Source organism: Pimephales promelas, chromosome 8 (assembly GCF_988280905.1).
Source record: "Pimephales promelas chromosome 8, fPimPro1.hap1.1, whole genome shotgun sequence".
NCBI classification, from domain to species: Eukaryota; Metazoa; Chordata; class Actinopteri; order Cypriniformes; family Leuciscidae; genus Pimephales; species Pimephales promelas.
Genome location: NC_142776.1, coordinates 32055917 through 32083158, shown reverse-complemented (window position 1 = coordinate 32083158; position 27242 = coordinate 32055917). Strand labels below are relative to the sequence as shown.

Sequence of the window (27242 nt, the reverse complement as noted above, 5' to 3'; positions counted from 1 at the left end):
TTTTTTCGGGCGAAGAAAAATTAAGTTTCTCCAATCTTCCCAAAACTCTGGATTCTGATAGAGGGCCATGCGACTTAGACCTGAGTGCAAAAATGGAGGCTCTAGCCCCTTCCAGAGCTGAGATATCGAAACTCAAAAATTCAGCCCGAAAAAAAAAACGACAGTGGTACCCCTTACGTTTTTTTTTTCGGGCGAAAAATTAAGTTTCTCCAATCTTCCCAAAACTCTGGATTCTGATAGAGGGCCATGCGACTTAGACCTGAGGACAAAAATGGAGGCTCTAGCCCCTTCCAGAGCTGAGATATCGAAACTCAAAAATTCGTCCCGAAAAAAAAACGACAGTGGTACCCCTTACGTTTTTTTTTTTCGGGCGAAAAATTAAGTTTCTCCAATCTTCCCAAAACTCTGGATTCTGATAGAGGGCCATGAGACTTAGACCTGAGTGCAAAAATGGAGGCTCTAGCCCCTTCCAGAGCTGAGATATCGAAACTCAAAAATTCAGCCCGAAAAAAAAACGACAGTGGTACCCCTTACGTTTTTTTTTTTCGGGCGAAAAATTAAGTTTCTCCAATCTTCCCAAAACTCTGGATTCTGATAGAGGGCAATGAGACTTAGACCTGAGTGCAAAAATGGAGGCTCTAGCCCCTTCCAGAGCTGAGATATCGAAACTCAAAAATTCGGCCGAAAAAAAAAACGACAGTGGTACCCCTTACGTTTTTTTTTTTCGGGCGAAAAATTAAGTTTCTCCAATCTTCCCAAAACTCTGGATTCTGATAGAGGGCCATGCGACTTAGACCTGAGTGCAAAAATGGAGGCTCTAGCCCCTTCCAGAGCTGAGATATCGAAACTCCAAAATTCGGCCCGAAAAAAAAAACGACAGTGGTACCCCTTACGTTTTTTTTTGTCGGGCGAAAAATTAAGTTTCTCCAATCTTCCCAAAACTCTGGATTCTGATAGAGGGTCATGCGACTTAGACCTGAGTGCAATAATGGAGGCTCTAGCCCCTTCCAGAGCTGAGATATCGAAACTCAAAAATTCGGCCCGAAAAAAAAAACGACAGTGGTACCCCTTACGTTTTTTTTTTCGGGCGAAGAAAAATTAAGTTTCTCCAATCTTCCCAAAACTCTGGATTCTGATAGAGGGCCATGAGACTTAGACCTGAGTGCAAAAATGGAGGCTCTAGCCCCTTCCAGAGCTGAGATATCGAAACTCAAAAATTCGGCCCGAAAAAAAAACGACAGTGGTACCCCTTACGTTTTTTTTTTTCGGGCGAAAAATTAAGTTTCTCCAATCTTCCCAAAACTCTGGATTCTGATAGAGGGCCATGCGACTTAGACCTGAGTGCAAAAATGGAGGCTCTAGCCCCTTCCAGAGCTGAGATATCGAAACTCAAAAATTCGGCCCGAAAAAAAAAACGACAGTGGTACCCCTTACGTTTTTTTTTTTCGGGCGAAAAATTAAGTTTCTCCAATCTTCCCAAAACTCTGGATTCTGATAGAGGGCCATGAGACTTAGACCTGAGTGCAAAAATGGAGGCTCTAGCCCCTTCCAGAGCTGAGATATCGAAACTCAAAAATTCGGCCCGAAAAAAAAACGACAGTGGTACCCCTTACGTTTTTTTTTTCGGGCGAAAAATTAAGTTTCTCCAATCTTCCCAAAACTCTGAATTCTGATAGAGGGCCATGAGACTTAGACCTGAGTGCAAAAATGGAGGCTCTAGCCCCTTCCAGAGCTGAGATATCGAAACTCAAAAATTCGGCCCAAAAAAAAAAAACGACAGTGGTACCCCTTACGGGTTTTTTTTTTCAGGCGAAAAATTAAGTTTCTCCAATCTTCCCAAAACTCTGGATTCTGATAGAGGGCCATGAGACTTAGACCTGAGTGCAAAAATGGAGGCTCTAGCCCCTTCCAGCGCTGAGATATCGAAACTCAAAAATTCGGCCCGAAAAAAAAAAACGACAGTGGTACCCCTTACGTTTTTTTTTTTCGGGCGAAAAATTAAGTTTCTCCAATCTTCCCAAAACTCTGGATTCTGATAGAGGGTCATGCGACTTAGACCTGAGTGCAAAAATGGAGGCTCTAGCCCCTTCCAGAGCTGAGATATCGAAACTCAAAAATTCGGCCCGAAAAAAAAAACGACAGTGGTACCCCTTACGTTTTTTTTTTCGGGCGAAGAAAAATTAAGTTTCTCCAATCTTCCCAAAACTCTGGATTCTGATAGAGGGCCATGAGACTTAGACCTGAGTGCAAAAATGGAGGCTCTAGCCCCTTCCAGAGCTGAGATATCGAAACTCAAAAATTCGGCCCGAAAAAAAAAACGACAGTGGTACCCCTTACGTTTTTTTTTTTCGGGCGAAAAATTAAGTTTCTCCAATCTTCCCAAAACTCTGGATTCTGATAGAGGGCCATGCGACTTAGACCTGAGTGCAAAAATGGAGGCTCTAGCCCCTTCCAGAGCTGAGATATCGAAACTCAAACATTCGGCCCGAAAAAAAAAAACGACAGTGGTACCCCTTACGTTTTTTTTTCGGGCGAAAAATTAAGTTTCTCCAATCTTCCCAAAACTCTGGATTCTGATAGAGGGCCATGAGACTTAGACCTGAGTGCAAAAATGGAGGCTCTAGCCCCTTCCAGAGCTGAGATATCGAAACTCAAAAATTCGGCCCGAAAAAAAAACGACAGTGGTACCCCTTACGTTTTTTTTTTTCGGGCGAAAAATTAAGTTTCTTCAATCTTCCCAAAACTCTGAATTCTGATAGAGGGCCATGAGACTTAGACCTGAGTGCAAAAATGGAGGCTCTAGCCCCTTCCAGAGCTGAGATATCGAAACTCAAAAATTCGGCCCAAAAAAAAAAAACGACAGTGGTACCCCTTACGTTTTTTTTTTTCAGGCGAAAAATTAAGTTTCTCCAATCTTCTTAAAACTCTGGATTCTGATAGAGGGCCATGAGACTTAAACCTGAGTGCAAAAATGAAGGCTCTAGCCCCTTCCAGAGCTAAGATATCGAAACTCAAAAATTCAACCCGAAAAAAAAAAACGACAGTGGTACCCCTTACGTTTTTTTTTTTCGGGCGAAAAATTAAGTTTCTCCAATCTTCCCAAAACTCTAGATTTTGATAGAGGGCCATGAGACTTAGACCTGAGTGCAAAAATGGAGGCTCTAGCCCCTTCCAGAGCTGAGATATCGAAACTCAAAAATTCGGCCCGAAAAAAAAAAACGACAGTGGTACCCCTTTCGGTTTTTTTTTTTTTGGGCGAAAAATGAAGTTTCTCCAATCTTCTCAAAATTCTGGATTCTGATAGAGGGCCATGAGACTTAAACCTGAGTGCAAAAATCGAGGCTCTAGACCCTTCCAGAGCTGAGGTATCGAAACTCAAAAATTCGACCCAAAAAAAAAAAAAAAAAAAACGACAGTGGTACCCCTTTCGTTTTTTTTTTTTTGGGCGAAAAATGAAGTTTCTCCAATCTTCTCAAAATTCTGGATTCTGATAGAGGGTCATGAGACTTAAACCTGAGTGCAAAAATGGAGGCTCTAGACCCTTCCAGAGCTGAGATATCGAAACTTAAAAATTCAACGCGAAAATAAAACAACAGTGGTACCCCTTTCGTTTTTTGTTTTTTTTGGGCGAAAAATGAAGTTTCTCCAATCTTCTTAAAACTCCGGATTCTGATAGAGGGCCATGAGACTTAAACCCGAGTGCAAAAATGGAGGCTCTAGAACCTTCCAGAGCTGAGATATCGAAACTCAAAAATTCGACCCCCCCAAAAAAAACGACAGTGGTACCCCTTTCGTTTTGTTTTTTTTTGGGCGAAAAATTAAGTTTCTGCAATCTTCTCAAAACTCTGGATTCTGATAGAGGGCCATGGGACTTACACCTGAGTGCAAAAATGGAGGGTCTTTCTTGACCCTTCCAGAGCTGAGATATTGAGATATTTATAAAGGCATAAATGCTACGTGGGATCTCAATATCTCAGTTCTGGAAGGGTCTAGAACCTCCATTTTTGCACTCAGTTGTAAGTCCCATGGCCCTCTTTCAAAATCCAGAGTTTCAAGAAGATCAGAGCAACTCAAAATTTTGACCCAAAAATAATTTTGAAAAACATTTTACTTTCAAAGAGCAGAAATACTGTAGGCTGGCCTATTCAGACATTCAATAGTCTTAATTTGACCAATATAATAATTTAAACTAGTTTTTATTGTTAGTTTTATTTCCCAATGTACAATGTTCATAGCCTGGCTAACGCCAGACTCTGTTGAAACTTGGGTCTGGGAACCACATGAACAATTTCTCGTATTTGAGGCGTGGTTTACGAATTCCCGGCGCTGTTAATTTTTGTGCTCAGAATGTCTATCAAAAGCGCATGTACGTAGCTCATAGCCAATCGTTTTAAATTAGAAAAACACAAGTACTAAGTACAGTTTAACATAGATGTTGAAGTTGTTATTTGCATTGGAAATTGTTTGCGCTTGTACTTCACAAGTTAAAAATGAATAAATATTTAATTTAATGACTAAAGTGTCAAAAACTTTAATCGGGTACGTGTGCACAGCTGAAAGTTATGCTACTAAAGCGGTAGCTGTATATTGATATTGAAAAGCAACACAACTAAGTGGCACTGTGACAACCACAGTTGGTAGTCTACAGGCATAATGACAATATGATATTAATAAATACCACTTAGCAATATAACTTAAATGGACTTTGTTGACGACGATGCCTAGCAGGTTGGTACTATACAACTCCGTGGCTAACATGTCTTGCCACTTTGCGCTCATCCAGGCCTCGGGACCGCCGAACAGAAGCTGGTACCGACAATTCTTTATCACATTCTCACAGCTGAGCGGCAGATATTTCAAGGTTGACCGCCTCCTGGTCCTCCATTAGGGCGATTAATGGCAAGACAACTATAACGACTGGGGTCTTGTGAAGTTTAACGCCAAAAGCTGCTGTTTTTTCAAAATAAACTTGCATTCTAAACGACTTAGAACAATATAAGGCTGCATCAAAAGGTTGCTTCGCGTCAGCTGCCATGTTGAAGATATAAACAAACTACTTCGGTGTGCGTCATCGTCTTGCTGCTCCCTCCCTGTTCTGTGATTGGTTCCCTAAATGAGGCGAAAATCTGGCCATGGTATCCAGACTTAGCCTGGATGCCAGCCCGAACTCCGCCCACAACATTTTTTGGTCGGGAAGTTCGGTCTGGACTCGATCCATTGAGTAGTAATTATGATCAGACAAGAAATGTTCGGGCCAATCAAATTGCCAGGGTGGGCTTTATGCGATGATGGACAGGTGATCTGCAAGGACGTAATAATCACATTATCAAAGAGCGCTTAACTGGTTTCCCTGCAGAATTGAGATGTATAGATTCCACTGTCGGGTCTGTTGTGAAATAAATCGACATTAATTTTAATAGACAAACAGAGAACTGCAATCAAGGCATTTGTTGATCGGAAAGATAATTTTGCCATCCTTCCCACATGATTCGGCAAAAGTAACTTATCAGCTGGCTCTGACGGTCGCTAAGAAGGGCGTAATGAAAAGCCTGTGGTCGTTGTGGTTTCTCCTTTGGTCGCACTCATCATGGAGGAGTGTAAAAGAAGCAACACTCGTTATTTAACTTCTAAAATAAGTAAAGTTAGGCTACATTCTGTAGTTGACAACTGTATGCAAAGTAGCTGACTTACTGCGTTGCTCTGATTGGTTGTAGGTTTACCGACTATCCAATTGAGTGCAGAGGTTTTTTTTTTTTCCTGGTTCGGTTAAGACACGCCTCATAATCAAAGCCCTATGGAGGAGTTTCAGAGTCACATTCTCACTAGAATATGAGTATGACGAAGTCAGGCTAATCCAGATTGCCTTTCAGCGTGAATAAAATCGCGCTGCAGTAGGCAGTGTGGGGAAACCCAGACTACACTGTTCACACAGTAAAAAAAAAAAAAAAAAAACACCAAATGAATAAATGTAGCCTATTATGTTATTTTTAACTTTTAGCAATAATCTTTTGCAATAATCAGATCCAGAAGGTTTTATATAAGGTAATATATATTAGATTTATATCTTTGGAATACATATATATATATATATATATATATATATATAAAAAATCTGTACTTTTTTTTTTACAAAAAAAAGTGCTTAAATAGGCCAACGTCTTCACAGCGTAACTGTGTTAGCTGGGTTGGAGGATCATGGCTGTTTAAATAAACAAAATCTATCTATATTTTTTCTTTAGGAACTGTCATAATTTTTTTGTCATAAGTCAGTTACATAAAAAAGTATTTTTGTCTATTTTGAATTCGAAAAGAAAGACACTTTGGTTTCACTTTGATACACTACTAGTTTGTCAGAATTGGTCAGATAGTCAAAGTCTTTCTTGTTCTGAACACTCACCTCGTTGCTGGGAGACGTATGAAGAATAAAAATTTGTTCTAAAATCGGCTCATAATATCAAACGTTCGATATCCTCTGGTTTTATGGAAACAGTCTAAAGATAAAAAAAAAATAAAACATTAGTGCCTGTGCTTTTTTTTTCTGTGAAACGTCAACACCAACTTCCCAAAATCTGTCTGATTTGCCTGATTGGCGTCGACTCCTCTTGGCTGTATGTCGTGTATTGTAGATTTTCTTCTTTAGAACAAATTTAGTTATCCACACTTTTGAGCCTTCTCATTTACATACAATGACAGGGGCCAGGCTGCAAAAAAAGGTAAATAGTTCATAGCACTCATATTCAAGCAAGTCTTCTGAAGCACTATAGCTTTGTGTAAGGAACGATTGAGATTTTTAAGGTCACCTTAAACTCTTAAGGTGTTCTCAAAATTGTGACGGACATTGTGTCAAAATTTAAGTTTATTAAACTCTACCTTTTTCTAAGGTATCAGCTTTCAAAATGTATTGGATGATTTGGCGCACATACTGAAATGCAAAGGAGATGTGCAACAGTTCACCCAAAAACTAAATCAGTTTTTTTTTTTTTACCAATTTCACATTTTTCCAAACCAGCATGACTTTCTTCCTTCAGTGACACAAAAAAGACATTTTGCGATTTTTTTTTTTTTGTCCATACAACGCAAGTTTATGGTCCTCAAAACTAGTTACCAACAAATTCTTCAAAATGTGTTCTGCAAAAGAAGATCGCTTTACTTGACCTGTGTGAAGAGACAGTCATATGGGTTTGGAATGACATGAGTTTAAGCAAATGGCAAAATGTTTGATTGAACCATCACTTTATACACTTCAGTCACAGATAATGCACCCAAACAAAACATTTGCGTGATCATTTTTATAAATGTCGTTTATTTTGTGATCCAGTATAAACAGAGACCCTGGGAGGAAAAAAAGTTATATGGTTCAATAAATGGAGCTCTGATTAAGCCAAAGAAGTTTGGTGGAAAGCACTGCTTAGAGAGAGAGCATTCTGGCTATGGCAGACACACTGATACACAAATCTTCAGAAAATGGATGACTGTATTTGTATCATCTCGTCAAAAGTTCATTGGTTAGTACCTAATGAATCAAGAATGGAATGAGTACATCCACATGCAGAGCCACGGTAAGCTAAGAAACGTCTATTCTGTTTGTTAGATAAAAACAGAGAGGAGTTTTGTAGGAAAGTTTGATGTGTTCCACTTAAATATAAATTGTCTGGAATATACAAAAAAGCATTTACATTTGATTTCACTCAGTCTTAGAGCTCCACATGTCCCTTTAAGCAATACGTCTATTTGCACCTCAAGAAATGACAAGCTACTTTCATCGCACCAGTCCAACATGGCATTAAAAAAAATGCAGAGCCCGTAGCCCCTACATTAGCAGAGTTCACACACGCACACACACGCACGCGCGCACGCACGCACACTGTATTGCCTTGAAAAAATGAGGAACAGCATACGGCTGTTGTAATATGGAACATGGAAGAAATAAACTCACACCAACTACCCAAACCCCAGCATCCCGCTCGACTAACCACTCGCAGCCTTGGCGTCCAGCACGTATCTAAGTAGGTAATGCTAAGAAAATATGTATTAAGGCTTTTCTGAGGACCTGAGGATTTCAAAAACACACAATGAGGCACACAAAAAGGCAAAGAAGAGCTCTAGACGCGACACACAAACACAGAGAAGCGGAAGATGATGGAAAAACGAGACAGCTAATGTGAACGCCTGGTGTCCGTTTGCTGCTGACCAGTATAGAGGGAGGTGACAAAGACGTCCGCCTTGGCCTTGTAGCAGCATTCTCTTGAGTTTCTGGTCAGGATTTTTGTTGTTGTTGTTGTTGTTGACTTTCTTCCAGACGCATTTCAGTGCAAAGTATTCCCGTGTCGTAAACAGTAAGAAGTCCTTGGAGATTCTTAGCTTGTAAGTACATGTAACCCTCAGAGGATCGCCACTTCATTCTATGATGATAAGTTGGTTGTCTTGCTCTAAGTTTCAGACACCTGCATTCTCTTACAAAACATTGTACATGACATGCATCTAAAGCAGTTCCTACACACTCTGCGTACTGTAATAGGAACAGACAGACTGACTGGATCAAATAAAAAAAGGAAAAAGCTAGATATGTCGTACATACAAAAGAAGCATGTGACATATTTTCCTCAATTGTTTTTTTGTTTTGTTTTGTTTTTTTTTAAGCTGCTTTGGTAACATCAAATTCAATCCCATCAGCCTTCTATCTTTTTTGAATTGTCTAGCGAATCACACACACACCCGTTTTTTTTCCCAATCTTTTTCTCTTCATCCCACTATTATCGTTCACGTAGGTCCTCTGGCTTGTGTGAATGGGTTTACATCAATCTGTCTGAGTCACTTTTCTCAGAGTCTCCTTGTCAAGGAAGAACGTGTGGTCTGAAGTCAGCGGCCCGCGCTGTGTTCTGTCATAAAGATGTGCGAGCTGTGAGGGAGAGAGCTATTGTACTGAGAGCCGAGAGAGTGGAGACACTGGAAGCCGAGGCGATGGCATTGGGACCTGAAATACCAAAAAAAAAAAAAAAAAAACGTATTATATTATATATATATATATTTTTTGTAAGTCACAGGCTGTTATTACATACACTGTCGTTCAAAAGTTTAGGGTCAGTAAGATTTCCTATTCAGCCAAGGACACATGAAATTGATCAAAAGTGACAGATATTTGCAAATTTTGTTACAAAAATCTATTTCAAACTTTCTAATCATCAAAGAATCCTAAATAAAATTTTGACAGCTTCCAAAAAAATTAAAGGAGTAGTTCACTTTTAAATGAACCAAATGACTCGGAAAAAGATTCGTTCATTTTGATAAACGAGTTCGAACAGGAGAGTCACAAACGTGTGTCACAGAACAGAGCAAGGCGAGCATTTGAGCTTATAAAACTTAAACTTTGTTATATTTTTTTTAAGTGATCGATCGAAGCCCTTTGAACAGTTTGCAGTTTGCACTGAAACTGTCTTTTGGACCTTGAACCGTTTGGTTTCCAGTAAAGTGCATTATATGGAGAAAAATCCTGGAATGTTTTCATCAAGAACCTTAATTTCTTTTCGACTGAAGAAAGAATGACATGGATATGTTGGATGACATGGGGGTGAGTAAATTATCACCAAAAGTTTTTTTTAAAAGTAACTACTCCTTTAAGTAGTACAACTAATTTCTGAAGTTATATCTGTTGGAAATTCAGATCTGCCATCAATGATAAATTATAATGTAAAATATATCTAAATTTTTTTTTTAAATTGTAATAAAATATCACAATATTCCTGTTTTTTTGTATTTTTGACCAAATAAATGAAACCTAAGCAGAAGGGACTGAAAAATCTTGCCAACCCAAACATTTGAACAGTAGTGTTTAATCTCAAATATATATTATTTTGTATTTCCCAATATTTAATGCACATTTAGTAATTATTTGGTGAGCAGTCATGTAATCAGCAGGATAATGTACAGTAATTAGTGCAAAATGAATCCCTTCAGGCTGATTCTGAAGTCTGATCGCCTTGAGTTTAATGTGATAATGAGAGTCTGATTGTACATTGCCCCTTACATATTATAATGCTAAATTACTTCATCTATTTATAATGCATTTTATTTATAACATTGAAAGCTTCAAAGTTTTTCAACTTGAGTAAAATTTAGCATAAAAAAATAAGTCACGCTGCACAGGACGATCTACCTGGTATTCTGGGTATTTTGATCTGTGGGCTGCTGCTGCCTTCTCCTCCTTCTCCAAAAGGCTTGATCTGGATGAAGTACTCCACATCTGTAGGCAACGAGAGCTCCACCGACGTGGTGTTAGTCTCCATAACACTGGGCCTGCTGAAATGGTTCCGCTTGTACAGCACCTACAGAACCATTCCAAAATGTTTTAGGAACAATTCCACGGTTCCACATTAATAGCACATCCAGTGTTGTTGGGGTAAGTCACAGATTGTAATGCGGGTAAAAGATTACGTTTTTCCCCAAGTAACTAGTACCTTGATTTATATGTAACAAAATATGAGTTACTTTTTCAAATAAGTGACTTTGTTTTCCCATGTGGAGAGAGATCATGAGTGCAGAGGGTGTTGTATGTGCTGTGTGTATGAAATATGATAGTTCCAGACTAAATGTGATCATGCATTTACTCATCAAACTTGCACAAAAAATATTGTTTTCCTCAAAAAGAATAAAAACAGTGAAATGCAAACTCAAAATATTACATCCAAATGTTTAAAGGGATACTCCACTTTTTTTTGGAAATAGGCTCATTTTACAACTCCCCCAGAGTTGAACAGTTGAGTTTTACCGTTTTCGATTGTATTCAGACGATTTTCTGATATTTAGAAGAATATCAGTAAACAGACAGTTACTGGTCTCATTGACTTCCATAGTATATTTTTTTCCTACTATGGAAGTCAATGAGAGCAGAAAATGTCTGGTTACTGATATTCTTCTAAATATCAGAAAATCGGCTGAATGGATTCGAAAACGGTAAAAATCAGCCTATTTCCAAAAAAAGTGGAGTATCCCTTTAAGTATGTCAAATATAAATATACTTTATGTATACCAATAGCAAACCAATAGAGACTTTGGAGTCGCTGTCACACACATTTTATCAGAGCATTTAGTGGTGCAAATACACTGAAAGCCGTTTAATCATTGTAGCAATAAAGTGCGGTGTCATATTGTGAATGTAGTTTTGCAAGAAGATTTGGGCTTACTTTATATCCCATGACCTCGGATTCATTTTCAAGAGGTTTCACCTGTTCCCAGTTGAGAATAATCTTGGAGTTTGACGTATTCCACATGACTTTTGAGGGCGGCTGGCTGGGGGCTGGATGAAGACAGACACAAATCAGAGAGAGAGAAAAAAAAAATCGAATACAGTTGTGTTTTTGGTCGATCGGATCTCAAGCCGATGAGGTAGACACATACTGTACTTGTTCACACCTGGTGTTTTAATCCGTCTCTTTTGTCCATTTTCAGCCACAAATTCTTGATCTAATGGACAAAATAAACTTGCGCAATTTACGCGAACACGCATGGAGACGACGGAGAGAGAACATGCAGAGAGAATCAGCTTTCCTTTCTGCTCTGAGACAGCCGCAATTACACAGCGAACGCTGTGAGTGTGTGTTAGAAATCAGGAATGGTGAGAGAACATTGTGTTTGGTATGTTTTTTCATCTTCAAACCAAACTCGGATCTTCAGACAACAAAGTTTAAATCTGGGTAGCGCTATTCCCATAATGTTTTAGGTCAGTAGGCGGTCTTTTTTGGCTGTTTGAACACATTCGACCACATGAGCGTTTACACTATGAAAGCAATCTGGTCGAATGCGTTTTTGACTTCCGTGGACAAGCTCAAAGCGTTTTAGACCCTGTATTATTTAGCATCATTCATTTGTGATCCGATCGACCAAAGCGCATCTTAAGACCAGACAAACACTCAATCATTCAGTAACATCCTCTTCAATCAATCTATTAAACAAAAAAGTTACTTACGGGGCTTTTTGGTGGTAGCATTGACCGCTGGACTTGGTGGTCCTGTTCCTGCTGTGTTGTAGGCTCTCACCGTTATATAGTAAGAGCTACTTCCTTTTAAGCCCTGAATAATGGCTATTGTTCGGTTTCCCACTGTCCTTAGCACACTAGCTGTATCTTCTTTGGCATTCTTTTCCCAGTATCTCAGCTACAGAGAAAGACAAAACAGAACCGCTCAGCATTAAACTTTAATTAAACTGGGTGCAATATCATTTAAAACTATTGGGAGAAACAATTCATTTATAATTTTCTTTGTGGAGTATCTGAATTGCAGGTTATCTGCTTACAGGTTCTTTTGGTTACTCAGCCACTGAAGTGTGGCAGTATTGAAATGAACCTGTCATAGGAAAATCATATTATGCAACGTTTCCCAACTGTCAGGATGACTGATTTTCTTTTCCCCTCCCAAAGTCTGTGGACAGTCCCAGCTGAAGAGTCAGAGATGGATGGTGGCACAAATCTAATTTGTATTTGTTCCATAACTGTTAGTAGAGGACAAAAAGGTCTCTGTGCTTTAGATTTACGATCTTTGTATATGACTTACAACACAAAAAAAAAACGACTAACAACACAACTCTAACTTGGACAGCCAAGTTTATTTTAGTACAGCCTAAAATAAATAAATAAAAAAACAGGATACAAAACGCTGTTACTATCAAATTAAAAAGGCAGCTCGCGTTGTAAGATCTAGTGCACAGCAACAGTACTCCGGGAGATTTTCTCCATAGGTTATTTCCCCAGTGATAACACAACACATTACTACTACGTGCAAAACTGTTTATAGCTGCCAAACTCCTAGTGAAGAACTTCCCATAATCCTGTAGAGGCTTCCAGCAATCATAGAAGTCCCGCCCATTCCCATAAAGCACTGTGAATGATGTAACAGCCTCCTTATAATCTCAACTTCTTAAATACACTACCATTCAAAAGTTAGATTTTTTTAATGTTTATCTTGTTAATGTTGTATTATTAAAATTTGAAAATACATTTTTATTCCTGTAAAGGCAAAGCTAAATTTTCAGCATCCAATACTCCAGTCTTCAGTAAATCATTCTACTATGCTTTTTATTATTATGAATGTTAAAAAACAGTTATATTATTTTTGTGTGAATTGAGATACATTTATTCAGTTTAATAGAAAGTTCAAAGAACAACATGAATTTTGAAATATAATATTTTGTAACATTATATGTCTACTGTCACTTTAAAAAAGGAAATTTTTTAGTGTCCTTGGTAAATAAAATTATTAATAAAAAAACATTTTGAATAGTATTGCATAATATATGTATATTTTGTAAAAGTGAATATATACATACATATACACACCTGTATATATAGTATCTGAATTGAGATATATATGTATATGAATTGAGATATATATATATATATATATATATACACACATAATACTTTCAATCAGTTATCAAAAATCCATACTTTTAAATGGTATCCTTTTTAATTGATAAACATGAGCTAATCAGTGTCAATCTTTGAGTCATCTGTAGATTTATTTTGAAGGATTAAGAGGGAAAAAAAATCATTCTATATTTAGCTTTTGCAAGTTTTATTCATGTTTATTTAAAAAAATGTGCATAATGGTTTTAATATTTAGGGTTTTGAAAAATCGTAAGAGTTATAACAATAAACAAACATATTTTCGTTTATGTTTAAAAAAAATTGATTCAACTTTTTAATGTGAAAGTGTTTAGTGTGTACCTCATAGCCGAGTACACGTTTCTTGCTCGTGCTCCAGGGAAGGGCTTTCCAGGACACCTCAATGTCAAACGCTGAAAGACTCTTGGCTCTGAGTCGACTGGGGGCCCTTCCAGGCTCTGAATTCGGTGGAGAAATTCTTCGATTAGAGCGTTTTATTCAACAAATGTCTGTAAAAGTCCAACTCTTTTTGAAAAACAAGACTGGCCATGATTAATGGGTTCTGGCACAACACACTTCAGTTAGCTTGGCTCCTATTAACTGGCTGCTAAGCGTTACACAGCGAAATGTCAAAGGGTACATTTGAGTTTAATTTCACTGTTGCGCACAACGGTTAATATGACTGACCCTCCTCAGCAGAGTAGATGGTGACCACGGGTCCAAAAGGTCCTTCCCCCTTGTTATTGTACACCCCCACTTTGACTTGGAACGGAGAGAATGGTAAGATGGTCTCATTTTTGAAGACGTATTTGGAGGCTTCGGGAGAGGGAACTGCCGCCTGCATCCACCCGGTGGCGCCAAAGGGCCGGAAAGCAACGACGTAGCCAAACCCTCCTCCATTCTGGAGCTCTTCAGGAACAGGCTGCAACACAGACACAAATAAAGCACATATATCTATAATACAGTGCATTCCCTTTATTATAATACCCTGATATATTATCCTTATATACTACTCCTTATATGTACACCACAGACAATAACAACTATGTTTTTGGACATAAATACCATGGTAAGCCAAATGTCATGGTTTTAAAACCATGCTACTTGTTTGTAAGGTATCATCTCTTAAAGTAATATTTCACCCAAAAATTTTTATTCTGTCATTAATTACTCACCCTCATGTTATTTCAAGCCTGTAAGACTTTTGTCCATCTTCAGAACACAAGTGAAGACCTTTTTGATGAAATCAGAGCTTTCAGTCCCTCCATTGACAGATACACAACTGACACTTTGACGCTTCAAAAAGGTCAAGGTCAGGAGATTGTAAACTAATCCATATGAATTGAGTGGTTAGTCTATTATGTTGATAAAAATAACGACTAGTTTCAAATTTCAATGCATAAACTCACTCGTTTATTTCCGGAACCCACACAAACAACAGCGCACCTACGGTGGCCTCACAGTGTCAGAATGTGCAACGTAAAACAGGCATCCTGAATAGCAGAACTACAACTGTATGTATACTCTATGTAAGTCCAAATTTTCTGAACAGATTGAATTTAGGCTTTTATTCACATTTAAACACTGATCAGCGACAAACAGAAGCTCAAATGAACCTGCTTGGCGGGTGAGAACAAACCTCATTGGTTCTTGCTGAAGCTCAATCATGCTGCGTAACACGAGAATTAAAGGAGTAGTTCACTTTAAAAAAAAAACTTTTGGTGATAATTTACGCACCCCCATGTCATCCAAGATGTTCATGTCATTCTTTCTTCAGTCGAAAAGAAATGAAGGTTTTTGATGAAAACATTCCAGGATTTTCTCCATATAATGGACTTCATTGGGAACCAAACGGTTCAAGGTCCAAATGAGAGTTTCAATGCAGCTTTAAACGACACCAGACGATGAATAAGGGTCTTATGACTCGAAAAAATATTTGTTCATTTTGATGAACGAGTTTGAACAGGAGAGTCACAAACGCTTATCACAGAACAGAGCAAGGCTTATACAAGTGCTTATAAAACTTAAACTTTTTTATTTATTTCTTAAATTACTGATCGTTTCGCTAGATAAGAGCCTTATTCATCATCTGGTGTTGTTTAAAGTCCTTTGAAACTGCACAGAAACTCTCTTTTGGACCTTGAACCGTTTGGTTCCCATTGAAGTCCATTATATGAGAAAATACTGATATGTTTTCATCAGAAACCATTATTTCTTTTCGACTGAAGAGAGAAAGACATGGACATCTTGGATAACATGGGGGTGAGTAAATTATCAGCAAAGATTTTTTTTAAAAGTGAACTATTCCTTTAACCTCATTGGTTCTCACAGGTCAAGTGAACATGCTTGAGCTTCTGTTTACCACAACTGACATGATGTTGATGAATGTTTATATGGAAAAAAAGCCTACCCATTGTTCAGAAAAATGTGCACTAAACCGACACCACTAAAAAAATTATTTTTACGATCTCTTTATGAACTTTTTGAAGCAATGTGGTAATTGCGTAGCTGTCATCGGAGGGACTAAATCTAAATCTCTCAGATTTCATTAAAAAGATCATTTGTGTTCTGAAGATGAACAAAAATCTTACGAGTTTGGAATGACACGAGGGTGATGAATCAATAATAATTAAACTTACATTTTTTGGGGGTGAACTAACCTTTTTACTCTAGAGTTTACACACAAACCCGTCTGTTATATTTTGGCTGTGCAGACAGCAGGGTGTATGACTTTCCTGACACCTGTCAGGCAGCAGACGCCGCATTCGCGCTAATCTCTGCCGCGACGTGGTCTGAGGCAGTACCTGTCATCTCAGCCTCTTCAGCAATTGAGGGATTCCATCTCCCAGGAAATCGTTTTGCCAGGTAATGATATCATGGTGGTTTTTGTTTGAAATATTGGTCTGCCACTGACCATGCAGTAATGCGGTGCGGTAACGGTGAGGCCACCAGAAAATAGCATCCATTAGTCCGAAACCATGGCATGTGACTCAAAGAAGGGGGAGATTATGGTTTCACGCTCGCACACTTGTGCGGGGGAGCTTAACGGCTAAATAAAAATGCACCTGTAATCAAGCGCTCACTCCAGTGTCTGCTGTGAAAATAACAATTTGAAACAGAGAGACCAAACCTAATGGGATGTGTTCCAAAACCTAAGAGCCGCCTCGTTGTCTATTACCAGTATCTATCCATCCATCCATCCATCCATCCATCCATACATCCATCCATCCATCCATCCATCCATCCATCCATCCATCCATCCATCCATCCATACATCCATCCATACATACATACATACATACATACATCCATTCATCCATCCATCCATCCATACATCCATCCATACATACATCCAACCATCCTTTCTGTATAGAAGCAATCTAAAGTCAAACCTTTTTTGTTATTAAAGAATAATATAAAGTCTTAAAATACAATATAACACTATACTGTTGAATGTAGTGGTGGTACAAGACATGAAATTCTCAAAAGACAAAAGATGGCGTTCTGTGGTATACTTCATTTATATTTAAAAAAAAACAACAGAATTGAAGTTTCAAGTTCCCTGTGCCAAACTTCCAGCTCAATAGATAAAACCAGCTGACTCTCAAACCTGAACAATAGAACATGTCTTATGAAAGGAGATACAGAAAGAGAGAAAATAATCTTTGAAAAGTTCCTCGCATAAAATTCGAGGGTAACTCCATTTAATTATCTTTGCTGCTTCTCCTGTATGACAGTGGCAGTTATTGCCATGCAGCTCTTACAGAAAATGAAGTGTTATGTGTATCCACTGTACTATGATTAATGAAAACCTCACATAAAAGGAACAATGATGTCTAGTCAGCTTGCAAAGGGAGACTGTATACAAAGAACTCAATAAGGGAGACACACACACATACCCACGCGCCAGTGAAGTGCATTGGCCATCTTACCTCCCAAGTGATGACTAACTCTGATCGACTGCCACCTCCTCCGCTCACGTTGGCTGGGGTGACCTTGGGAACTGGAGGAAGGAAAAGATTTACTTAGTTTGGCTCAGGTGTGCCCATTTAAGACTTCGGTTTTTGCATATCATTTGAAAGTTCAACAAATAACATGGACATGATTTAAGCTAAAAAATATTTTCATGTTTAAATGACATGCTTATATTTTTATATTTTTGAACTTGACAGTTTTAACTGTATGATTTAAAAGCTCAACTGTGAGCTGAAAATAAAAACTGTATATATACATATATATACATATATTACTGTATATATATGTATATACACACTAGTATGTTTGATGGTATGTTTTTTTTTAAAGAAATTAATTTATTCAGCAAGGATGCATTAGATTTATCACAAGTGAGAGTAAGACATTTAAAATGTTACAAAATAATTAAGCAGCACAACATTGATTATATTAATAATAATAAAAATGAAAGTTTCTTGAGCACCAAATCAGTAAATTATAAGGATTTCTGAAGGATCGTGTGACACTGAAGACTGGAGTAATGATGCTAAAAATTCAGCTTTGCCATCGAAATGATCAATTAAATTTAAAAATTTTATTTTACTATATTTTTATTCAAAAAAATGTAGACTTTGTGGCCATAAGATATTTTTTTCCCCAAAAACATATAAGAAAAAATCTTACCAACCATCGGTATTTTTTTCACCATTTTTAATCACCTTTTACAGTTACTTAAATGGCATTACTGTGCGAGAAATACATTTTTAAAAGTAAAAATACAATTTTAGCCTGTTAGTAATTTATACTAACCCATTAAACTGCATGCATAATTACATTTGAACATTTTCTGAAGAAATGTGAGTGATGTTTGCATGCTAAATGAGCTGCCAGGATGCTCACGCATTGCAGCATATTGCTATGGGGTTTTCTAAAGTGCTTTGTAGCATTTTGCAAGGGTCTTTGCCGACTGGCTAAAGTCAGAAGTCTTAGATATGACTTTGGTGCTCCTTCAGCGCAAGTAACGGAAGATAGCGAGTCACACACACGACATGACGCTAACTGCAAGAGCCACATGCAGACTAACGTGTCTGAAGCACTCACCTGTTTCTTTCGTCCTGGCTTTCTTCGAGGGTTTGCTGGGCTCTCCTGTGCCCACTGCGTTGCTTGCCAAAACTCTGAACTCATACTCCACCCAGGGGTTAAGCTCGATTACTGTAGCAGTCAGATGTGTGCCCCCCACCACCTCCGGCACTGGAACAAAACAGAACACACACATACTGTGAGACGAGCCCCCTCGCGAGTTCGCACCCCCCCCCCCCCCTGCACGCTCACACAAACAAGATGCACAGCGCGGGGCTCTTCGGCTCGGTGAGATAATAGGCTCCGTAGGTAAGATACAAAACCGGGCTTATCGACAGCTGCTGTGAAAAGCCGAGATAAAAATAACACCCTATAGCTCCAATTATACATCTATCAATCTATTTGAAATTCAAAAATAAGTCAATTCTCTATTGTAAAAATTCTCTATTGTGTGTGTGTACACCCCATACAGCCCATGGGTACACTTTACTTTCATCGTGTGGAAAAGAGCAGCCTCAACATTTTGCAAAACATCTCCTTGTGGATCGATGTTCAAGCTACAGAGAAAGCAAAACCACATGTGGTGAAACCAATCATTTTAGCAGGGCCTAAAAAAAGCATAAACAAGCATTAGAAAAAAAAAACATGATGCAAATCTCAGCACGTAACAGGAGAGAAAAAAAGCAGGGGGACGAAATAGGAAACTATGCAGAAAATGTTTTGATCAGTGAAGGCTGGTTAGAAGCCCCACCTGTGCTAACAGCTTGCCAGCCGAGGGAGAAAGGGGTTCTAGCCTGGATGGTGTAGGCAGTAATTGGACTGTGATTATCAGGACCAGGCCTCCAGAAGAGAGTGGCAGTGGTATCTGTGATTTCTTCCACATGGAGGCTGGTAGGGGGGCCAGGAGGACCTGAGATAGAAGACAGCCATGCAAACCAGAAACACACACACACACACACACAATGATGTCACGCTTGTAGGATGCACATAGACGCCCCCTCAAGCACATCAGTGCAGCTGGTTAAGTCTGAGCTACATGTTTTTACTGACTTAAAAGCTCTAATTAGATTATGTCTAATTTTTTTATGGGTGATTTTTTGCTGCAGAAGGAAAACCAGCACATCTTTCCTCCATTTGGTTAACATTTACAATATGTCACTGGCTTGTTTAAAACAAAGCCATGGAACTTTTCCTCTTCGGGTCACCCTACTGGTTGGAAACGAAATTGTCTAGGGATGCACCGATATGAAAATTTTGTCCGATAACCGATAATTCTTTATATTTGAAAGCCGATATATCGGCCGATAAACTTAAATCTAATTTTTTTATCTAATTTTGAGAGCCTGATTACAAAAACGAAAGTCTCACAATTAAATCCATGTCCATGTTATAGTCTTGTATAGCCGATATGACAGATTTGCGCAGCACATGTTGTACCGAACCGTATTTTCATTTTTTGAAGAGATTTCAATCATATTTCAAGAAATTCAAAAACATTGTTCAAAAACAGTGCTCAACAAGTGTCTCAGCTGAAGGGATAATACGTTATTTATCGGCTTTAATATATCGGCCACATTTTCTTACCAGGCCGATAACGATAACATTAAAAATGAACATATATCGGCCGATACCGATATATCGTGCATCCCTAAAATTGTCCATTACCGCTGTCGTAAAGAATTTAGCCTACCTTTGCACTCACATTCATTGTTTATCCAGCACTGGCTTTAGAATGAACGATGTCCACAGACATGGTAGAGTATGTTACATGATTTCATCAGAAACGAAGAAAAACGAAACAATTGTAACGCTTAACGTAAAGCAGTCGAATTTTGTAGTTCTTTTTGTGAATTATACATATATATTTTTTGCGACTCATTTGTTTTGATTTTTCCTAAGTTGTTTTTAAACATTGTTTTATTTTATATACTTTCTTTTTATGTACGAAATAAAGATTTCAAATTTCACATTTTCACCTCTGACAATCAGGTCAGTTGCAATGGAGCTGCTGTCCACCTTGGTCTGTACGGCACACGTGTACTTCCCAGCATGCCTCAGCTGAATGTTTCGGATCATGATGTCACCTGCCGAGTGCTGCTAAAAAAAGAAAGATCAAAGATATGGTAAGGAGTTACAGATTGGGTAGAGAAATTAAACATATTTTATTATTCAGTTGTATTTTTACATCTTAAATGATGCCTGTTTTAAATTGTATTTATATGTACTTGAATTATAGTACATTTTTTTGACATTTATCAGATATTTAACTTTAATTTGATATTTATCTACAAAGACATTATTTGAAAAGTTTATTTGTACCATGGCCTATTATTGCCTTAAATTACACGCAAAATGTAGATCAAACAAAAACTATTTTTGTCCAGATAAGCAGATTTGCTTAGAAATGGCTTAGAAGTGGACCAGAGTATAAGGTGAATACAAATTATGGCTAATTTTGGGTTTGGACTATTTTGGTACCTGTCTCTGTAAGTACTTAGAACAATTTAATTAACTTAAAGGGGTCATGAATTGAGAAATCAAATTTTCTTGATCTTTTGACATATAAGAAGTCAATGTACTATAAAAATAGTTTCAAATCTCAAAAGTTTGTAAAAACGAAACAGAAGCAAATGATCTAGGATTACATGAATGATAACATCATAAATGATAGAGGATCACTAGATGTTTTGAAGTGCCAAGTTGTGGAAATACACAGTCTTTGCATTACATTCCTTGTGATACTAACATTAAAAAATGTAGATGAACTTTATTTTAACAAAGTTCTAGTCAGATCACGCCAAGACACCGTTCACTTCAGTTTCAGATCGACACTATTGTTGCAACACACAAGTGTGAGTAACAGTGTTTTTACCATGTGTCACTATTGCTTTGTCGGCTACAGATTGTTTGATATGTACTGAGTATATACTGCAGCGCCGCAGTCAAATTGAAAAGTTGTCATTTGCAGTTATTTTCTTTACTTCCACATTTATGGGGATAATTCGGGAGGTTCCTGGATATGGAAGAAAGCACATAGAGAACGCTACTTATGTTATTGTATTGATCTAAGCCAACATTGGAAATTTTCAAAACAATTTCACATGTAATGGCGGGGACGTTGAAAATGATTTTAATATGCAAAACTGTTACCCAATCATTGCAGTGGGTCAAAGTCTTGAATGCTATCAAAACAGTGTGTTCGAAAGAGAGGGTCAAAAACAGGAGAGAAAATAGCTTATTACTTCTAAGTTAGGATGTCTTTTGATGTAAAAATCTTGATAACATTATTAGTGGAGCTCAGAGAACATATAGACATTATATTTATTTAAATATATATATATATAAAAATGCAGTTCATGACCCTTTAAAGCAAATTACTAGTGAGTAGAATTAATAACTTTGCTATTTTTCCTTATCAAGGCTATATACCTTCCCGACATTCTTCACTCAAATCGTTGCTTAAGATACATTACTCATATAAAATCATAGTAATCAGGTATAATAGTATTAGAGTGGCAGTTCTTGCTCTTGAAATAGAGCACTTCCATCTAGAACAGTCTTCATTGCTAGTTTCTTTGGAGACGGGGCACCTCTATGGATGACATGATGAACTGGATGACAAGAAAAGCGATCAGCCCCTCATCCCCAAAAGGAGAGGGGAAAAAAAATATCATGAACTTTTAATGAAAAGAAACGCATGTGACTGTACAAGTGCTGCAATTCATACTGAGTGGGAAGCTTAATTATACTGTAGATTAATACAGAATGGGTTGTCAGTGTCTGCACATATAATGGGAAAATCTCTTATCATAAATTCACAAACTCAAAACTGTGGAATTTAATAAAAGAACTAATGTGATTTTCCCCACAGCAATTCAGTTGAAAGTACTTGATATGAATATCTAAAGAACAATATGTTACCAATTACAGTTTAAATAAATTTGCATATAAGTATGTGAATTGTTCATCAAAGCATTAGTTCTTAATTTTTTTTTTTTTAAGAAAGGAAAAACAGGTATTTAAAAATGTATTAAAAATCTATGGCCCTGTTCCAAAACCTATTAGCTTCCTACGTAGGCAACATACAGGCATGCAAAGCCTGTGACTCAGTGATTTATGATACATTTATTTGCTATAATTTAATTTATGATTAAAATATATGCTTAATGGAATACAGCAACATGTTACATGCTATTTTTTTTTTCAATGTTGGCAGCTATTGGTGGCTGCCATGTTGAGATAACAGGACCAGCCAAAAACTATAATCTTGGTAATCCCAGTATTATCAGAAACTTTTGGCAGCGATATAAATAAATAAACCAATGTATAGGGTATTTGTAATTGTTTTGTTCTTACTCCGCCAACTTTTTCAAAGTATCCTCCATGGCTGCCGAAGTGGATGAGCTGCTCGTTGAAGAACCATGTGAACTTGAGCTCCAGCGAGGAGTCGTAAGAAACCTGGCAGGGAAGAATGATGCTCTCGCCAACGGTCACATCCAGCGTGTTGGGAGCAGTTGTAATGATCGTTGGCTCTGGAAGACAATAAATATCAATGGTTACACACACAAAAAGTACCAGTGTGGAAACAAAACAAGCATTAACTTCTCTTTTTGTAAAGTCTTGAAAAGCCTCGACTTTTATTCAGCAAGGATACATTAAATTTGATATAAATGCAAAACATTTATAATGTTACATATATGCTTTAAAAAAGAACATTTAATTCATCTAAGAATCCTTAAAAAAGTATCATGCTTCCACAAAAATATGAAGCAGCACTAGTGTTTTCAGCAATGATGATAATCAGAAATGTTTCTTGAGCAGCAAATCAACATTGTTTTCTGAAGGATCATGTGACACTGAAGACTGGATTATGGAAAATGTAACTTTTTTTTTCATAAAAGGAATAAATGACATAGTATTTTTGATAAAATAAATGTAGCCTTGGTGAACATTAGACTTCTTTCAAACACACTGAAAATTTCTTTCTGACCCCAAACTTTTAAATGGTAGAGTATATTTTATTAATTACCCAAATGCCATAGAAATGTATTTCTATTCTCTTAATGTTGGGGATTTTCAAAGAAATGTGTTTCATTATAATTAGTTAAATGAATCAATCAGCAATGATTTAAAATAAACTTTTTTTCTTCGAATGTTGCTAAATGTCAAAATAAGATTCAGAGTCATTTATTTTAAATAAGATAAATACAATTTTATGTATTTATTTAATGATAGCAATGCACTGCAAAAAAAAGAAGATTGTAACTTAAAATAGTAAGTATTTATGCTGTCTTCACATTTTAAGTTTAGTCAACTTGAAATGTGCACTGTAGTAAATGATAACTTAGATATTTGAGTTGACAAAACTTAAGATTTTAAGGCAGAACAAACGTACTTTAAGTTTTTTTGTTGTTGTTGTTGTTTTTTACAGCGTGTATACAAGAAGCTCTGAAAATGAATAAATTCACGTAATTACATCCGGAAAGACAATATACAGAAATTTCCTCAGCAAGTGGTTCAGAAACCATCAAATTCTGTAAAATTCCTAATTAGGAATAATTAATAATTAAATGAATAATTAGGAATTTTTTATTCCGCAAACTTTTAAATGGTAGAGTATTTTATTAAATAAACAAAAAATGCCATAGAAATGTCTTTCTATTGTCTTAATGTTGGGGATTTTCAAAGAAATGTGATTCATTGTGATTAATTAAATGAATCAATCAGCAATGATTTCAAATAAACTTTTTTCTTTGAACGTTGCTCAAATGTCAAAATAAGATTCAGAGTCCAGTGCACAGAGCTCAACGACAGATGGCCAACAACTAACAGGACAATATCTAGGGTGGGCGAAGAGGTGAATAACCCATGAGCTCCACCATGTGTCACTGTCTGATCTTTGCTAAGCCCCAAACGTCCCAGAATGCACTACTCTGAAAAACAGCTCTCTTTCCTTCCAAGTCAGTTTAGTTCACACACAGACTGGCGCCATTTCAGAAAGTGAACACGATAAGCGCGCCGCTCCTCCACTTTCAGAGCGCAGCCTTGTGTAGAACAGGTGCACGAGAGCAAAAACCCGCCGCAGGCCGCTTTTGAGCCTCATGAGGGCGCTGTGTATGTTTTGCTGAAATGTCCATCAGACTAAATTAAGTGCGGTGAATGATACCCCAGAAGAGTGCAAATGTATGCTGAAAGCAGAAAGCACACGCTCCCAATCAACGTGTGAGGATTCGATTCTGGAATTACAGGTCTCCGACACATGAAACGACCTTTCCCATCTCGACTGATATCAAACTGGAAAGGCGAAGCTAACAGGTGCGTTGCTATGGGTTTTGTATGGAACACAATGAGGGGCCGTCGGATGAGGCTCGCTTCTTTTATTGTTTGGATGAGATCCCTCTCCGACTGTCTGTCAGATACACACAATGGGATGACAATACGGCACTGCCTGGTATTCTGTCAGCTCTTAGCCTGGCAATTCAATTCAGAATTCAACAGCAGCGCCTTGAAGCCTAGAAAAGAGCATGTTACTCGCTCTTCTCCTGTAGGAACAGCACTTGTTGGAGGATTGCTTGAATAATGTACCTTTTTTTCCCAACCACTTTCATCCTGTTCTCCGTGTAACGCTCCCATGTTATTGTTTGCCGTCTCTCACAGTAGTCAGATGTCCCGTGGCTCCCTTTGTTCTTCGCCATGGAAGTGGCTTGGGGTCTCCAAACAAGGCGGATTCCTCTATGGTCTACATTTAAACAAGCATCAGGCTAAACTGAACAGCTGAAAAATGACCATTGTAAGTCAACGAGAAGCTATTAATACCTCCCATTGTAGTTGTAATGAATGAAACGCGCCTCAGCGAGGGTTTAGGCTAGAGGGAATGTGTGGTTGCGCTGATCCGCAAATTTGCACTTCAGACCAGAGCCCTGAACGGCGGTAGAAAAAATCTCTGAAGTGAAACCTGAAAATTCATTCAAGCCAAAGCTGACACCGCCGTCTTACAGTCGAGGTTGTAGAACTGGAGAAAATGCCTCTTATTACCCCTCTCCATCATCATTTGTGACAGATTGCATAGATAACCTCGTTTAAAAGACCTGACGCCCTCAAGCTCTCGTCGGCGTAATCTGAGTGATATCCTTCTTGCATAATACCTTGTTACTGTTACTGTCTGTCATTAAAGCTGTCGAGAGAAGATGAGACCCTATAGATTAACAGCGGCAACCCGTGGAAGCTTTAGACTGATCCCATCACAGAGACGTCAATGACCTCAAAAGTGTGTTCACACTTTTGAATGAATGCAGCTCCATCAATTTCACAAATATCATAAATATCATAGTGACATACGGAAGGTGACGGACGGGAATGGAAGAACCCTGCTACTCAATGACCAAGCGAGGTCAAGTGGTCTGTGGAAGTATCGTAGAGCCAGACTACACGTTATTCTTCTCTCATATTTCTACTTTAATATTGCAGTCTCATACAGGTCAAGTGTTCTAGTGGGCTTACAATGATTTGCCACAAAAAGCAATTGAGCAAAGCCAATGTGCAGATCTGTGCGACTGGTGATAGTGTCAAGAAATCAAACTCAAAGGTCAGATTAGCAAATAACACCTGTGACTTTGTCCTTTATTTTAAATAAGATTTTTTCTGTATGTATTTTATGATAGCAATGCACTGCAAACAAAAAAAGATTGTACCTTAAAATAGTAAGTATTTATGCTGCCTTCACATTTTAAGTTTAGTCAACTTGAAATGTGTACTGTAGTAAGTGATAACTTGGATATTTGAGTTGACTGAACTTAAGATTTTAAGGCAGAACAAACATACTTTAAGTTTTTCTTTTTTACAGTGAAGAACCTCTGTAAATGAATAAATGAATGTAATTATATCGGAAAATGACAATATACAGAAATTCCCTCATCAAGAGTGGTTCAGAATCCATCAAATTCTGTAAAATGCCTAATTAGGAATAAAAAAAAGTTGTTTTTTTTAAGTAACTTGCTTTTAATCTACAATAAAAATGAACTGAAGCAAACTCAAAACTTTGTCATGCGGCACTGACGTCGAGTAAAAGTAGATAATGCAAACTAAAAATACATGTTCTCCAGTCATTCAGTGTGTTTTGTGAAAAATTCTAAGTTGCCATCAAAACACTGTAATAACAAAACTCAAGACACAAAATAGGGCAAAACCTAAACTACATCACTAGAGAGACAACTGCCTGTCCACTGTGAATTAAGGTTTTTTTGTGTATTTACAGTGAAATATACGTAGTAGATAAGCATTTTTATTTTGCCCTTTTTTATGCCATTTTTATTTATAGAGAACAGTGGAGAGAAAAGAGGGAATGGGATCAGGAAAAGTCACGAGCTTCATTCACATGATTTGGTGGCTACAAAAAAAATGATTCTTAAGATTTTGACCAAGAAAAAAAGTCTATACCATACTAAAATCGGTTATATCTGCCCCCATTCTCCATGTCTTTTCTTCTCTCCTCATGCACACTCCGAAAGCAGTTTCGAAATGACCAAGGCTCCTTATCTTCACACCAATACCTCTGCAAAATCGCACCAAAAGAAAGCTGACAAAAAGCCTGACCACTGCAACCTCTTCCAATTGAGTTTCCACCCTCCGCGATAACCTTGCGGATCTTGCAATCCCCCTTTTTTTGAAGCTCGTACTCGGACAACTCGGGTCGAAAACATCACAAAGTAATAATTGAAATAGAGCCTCTTGGATATGTGCGCAATCTGTGATAGCTTCAGTCCTTTTTTAAAAAAAAGAGCCTTGGGTAAAATTCCATCAAATATCAAATATAAAAGTATTTAATAAAATTATC

General features: G+C 37.6%; 1 protein-coding gene across 5 annotated transcripts in view; it reads right to left on the bottom strand.

Moving 5' to 3' along the window:
* Positions 1-7283: 7283 nt before the first annotated feature.
* cntn4 (contactin 4) overlaps positions 7284-27242 on the bottom strand; it is a 195043-nt gene continuing 175084 nt past the window's right edge. For 4 of the 5 annotated variants that reach the window (XM_039649158.2, XM_089134388.1, XM_039649156.2 and 1 more), the window contains 11 exons: positions 22766-22941; positions 20386-20506; positions 19161-19319; positions 18431-18580; positions 17308-17378; positions 14063-14297; positions 13718-13833; positions 11963-12149; positions 11181-11293; positions 10154-10322; positions 7284-8974 (listed from right to left, as the gene is read on the bottom strand). In XM_039649158.2, the coding sequence (XP_039505092.2) occupies positions 8883-8974; positions 10154-10322; positions 11181-11293; positions 11963-12149; positions 13718-13833; positions 14063-14297; positions 17308-17378; positions 18431-18580; positions 19161-19319; positions 20386-20506; positions 22766-22941 (1589 nt within the window). In that variant the 3' untranslated portion in view covers positions 7284-8882. The remainder of the gene's footprint in view (positions 8975-10153; positions 10323-11180; positions 11294-11962; positions 12150-13717; positions 13834-14062; positions 14298-17307; positions 17379-18430; positions 18581-19160; positions 19320-20385; positions 20507-22765; positions 22942-27242) is intronic. The other variant, XM_039649159.2, reaches the window with a different exon arrangement.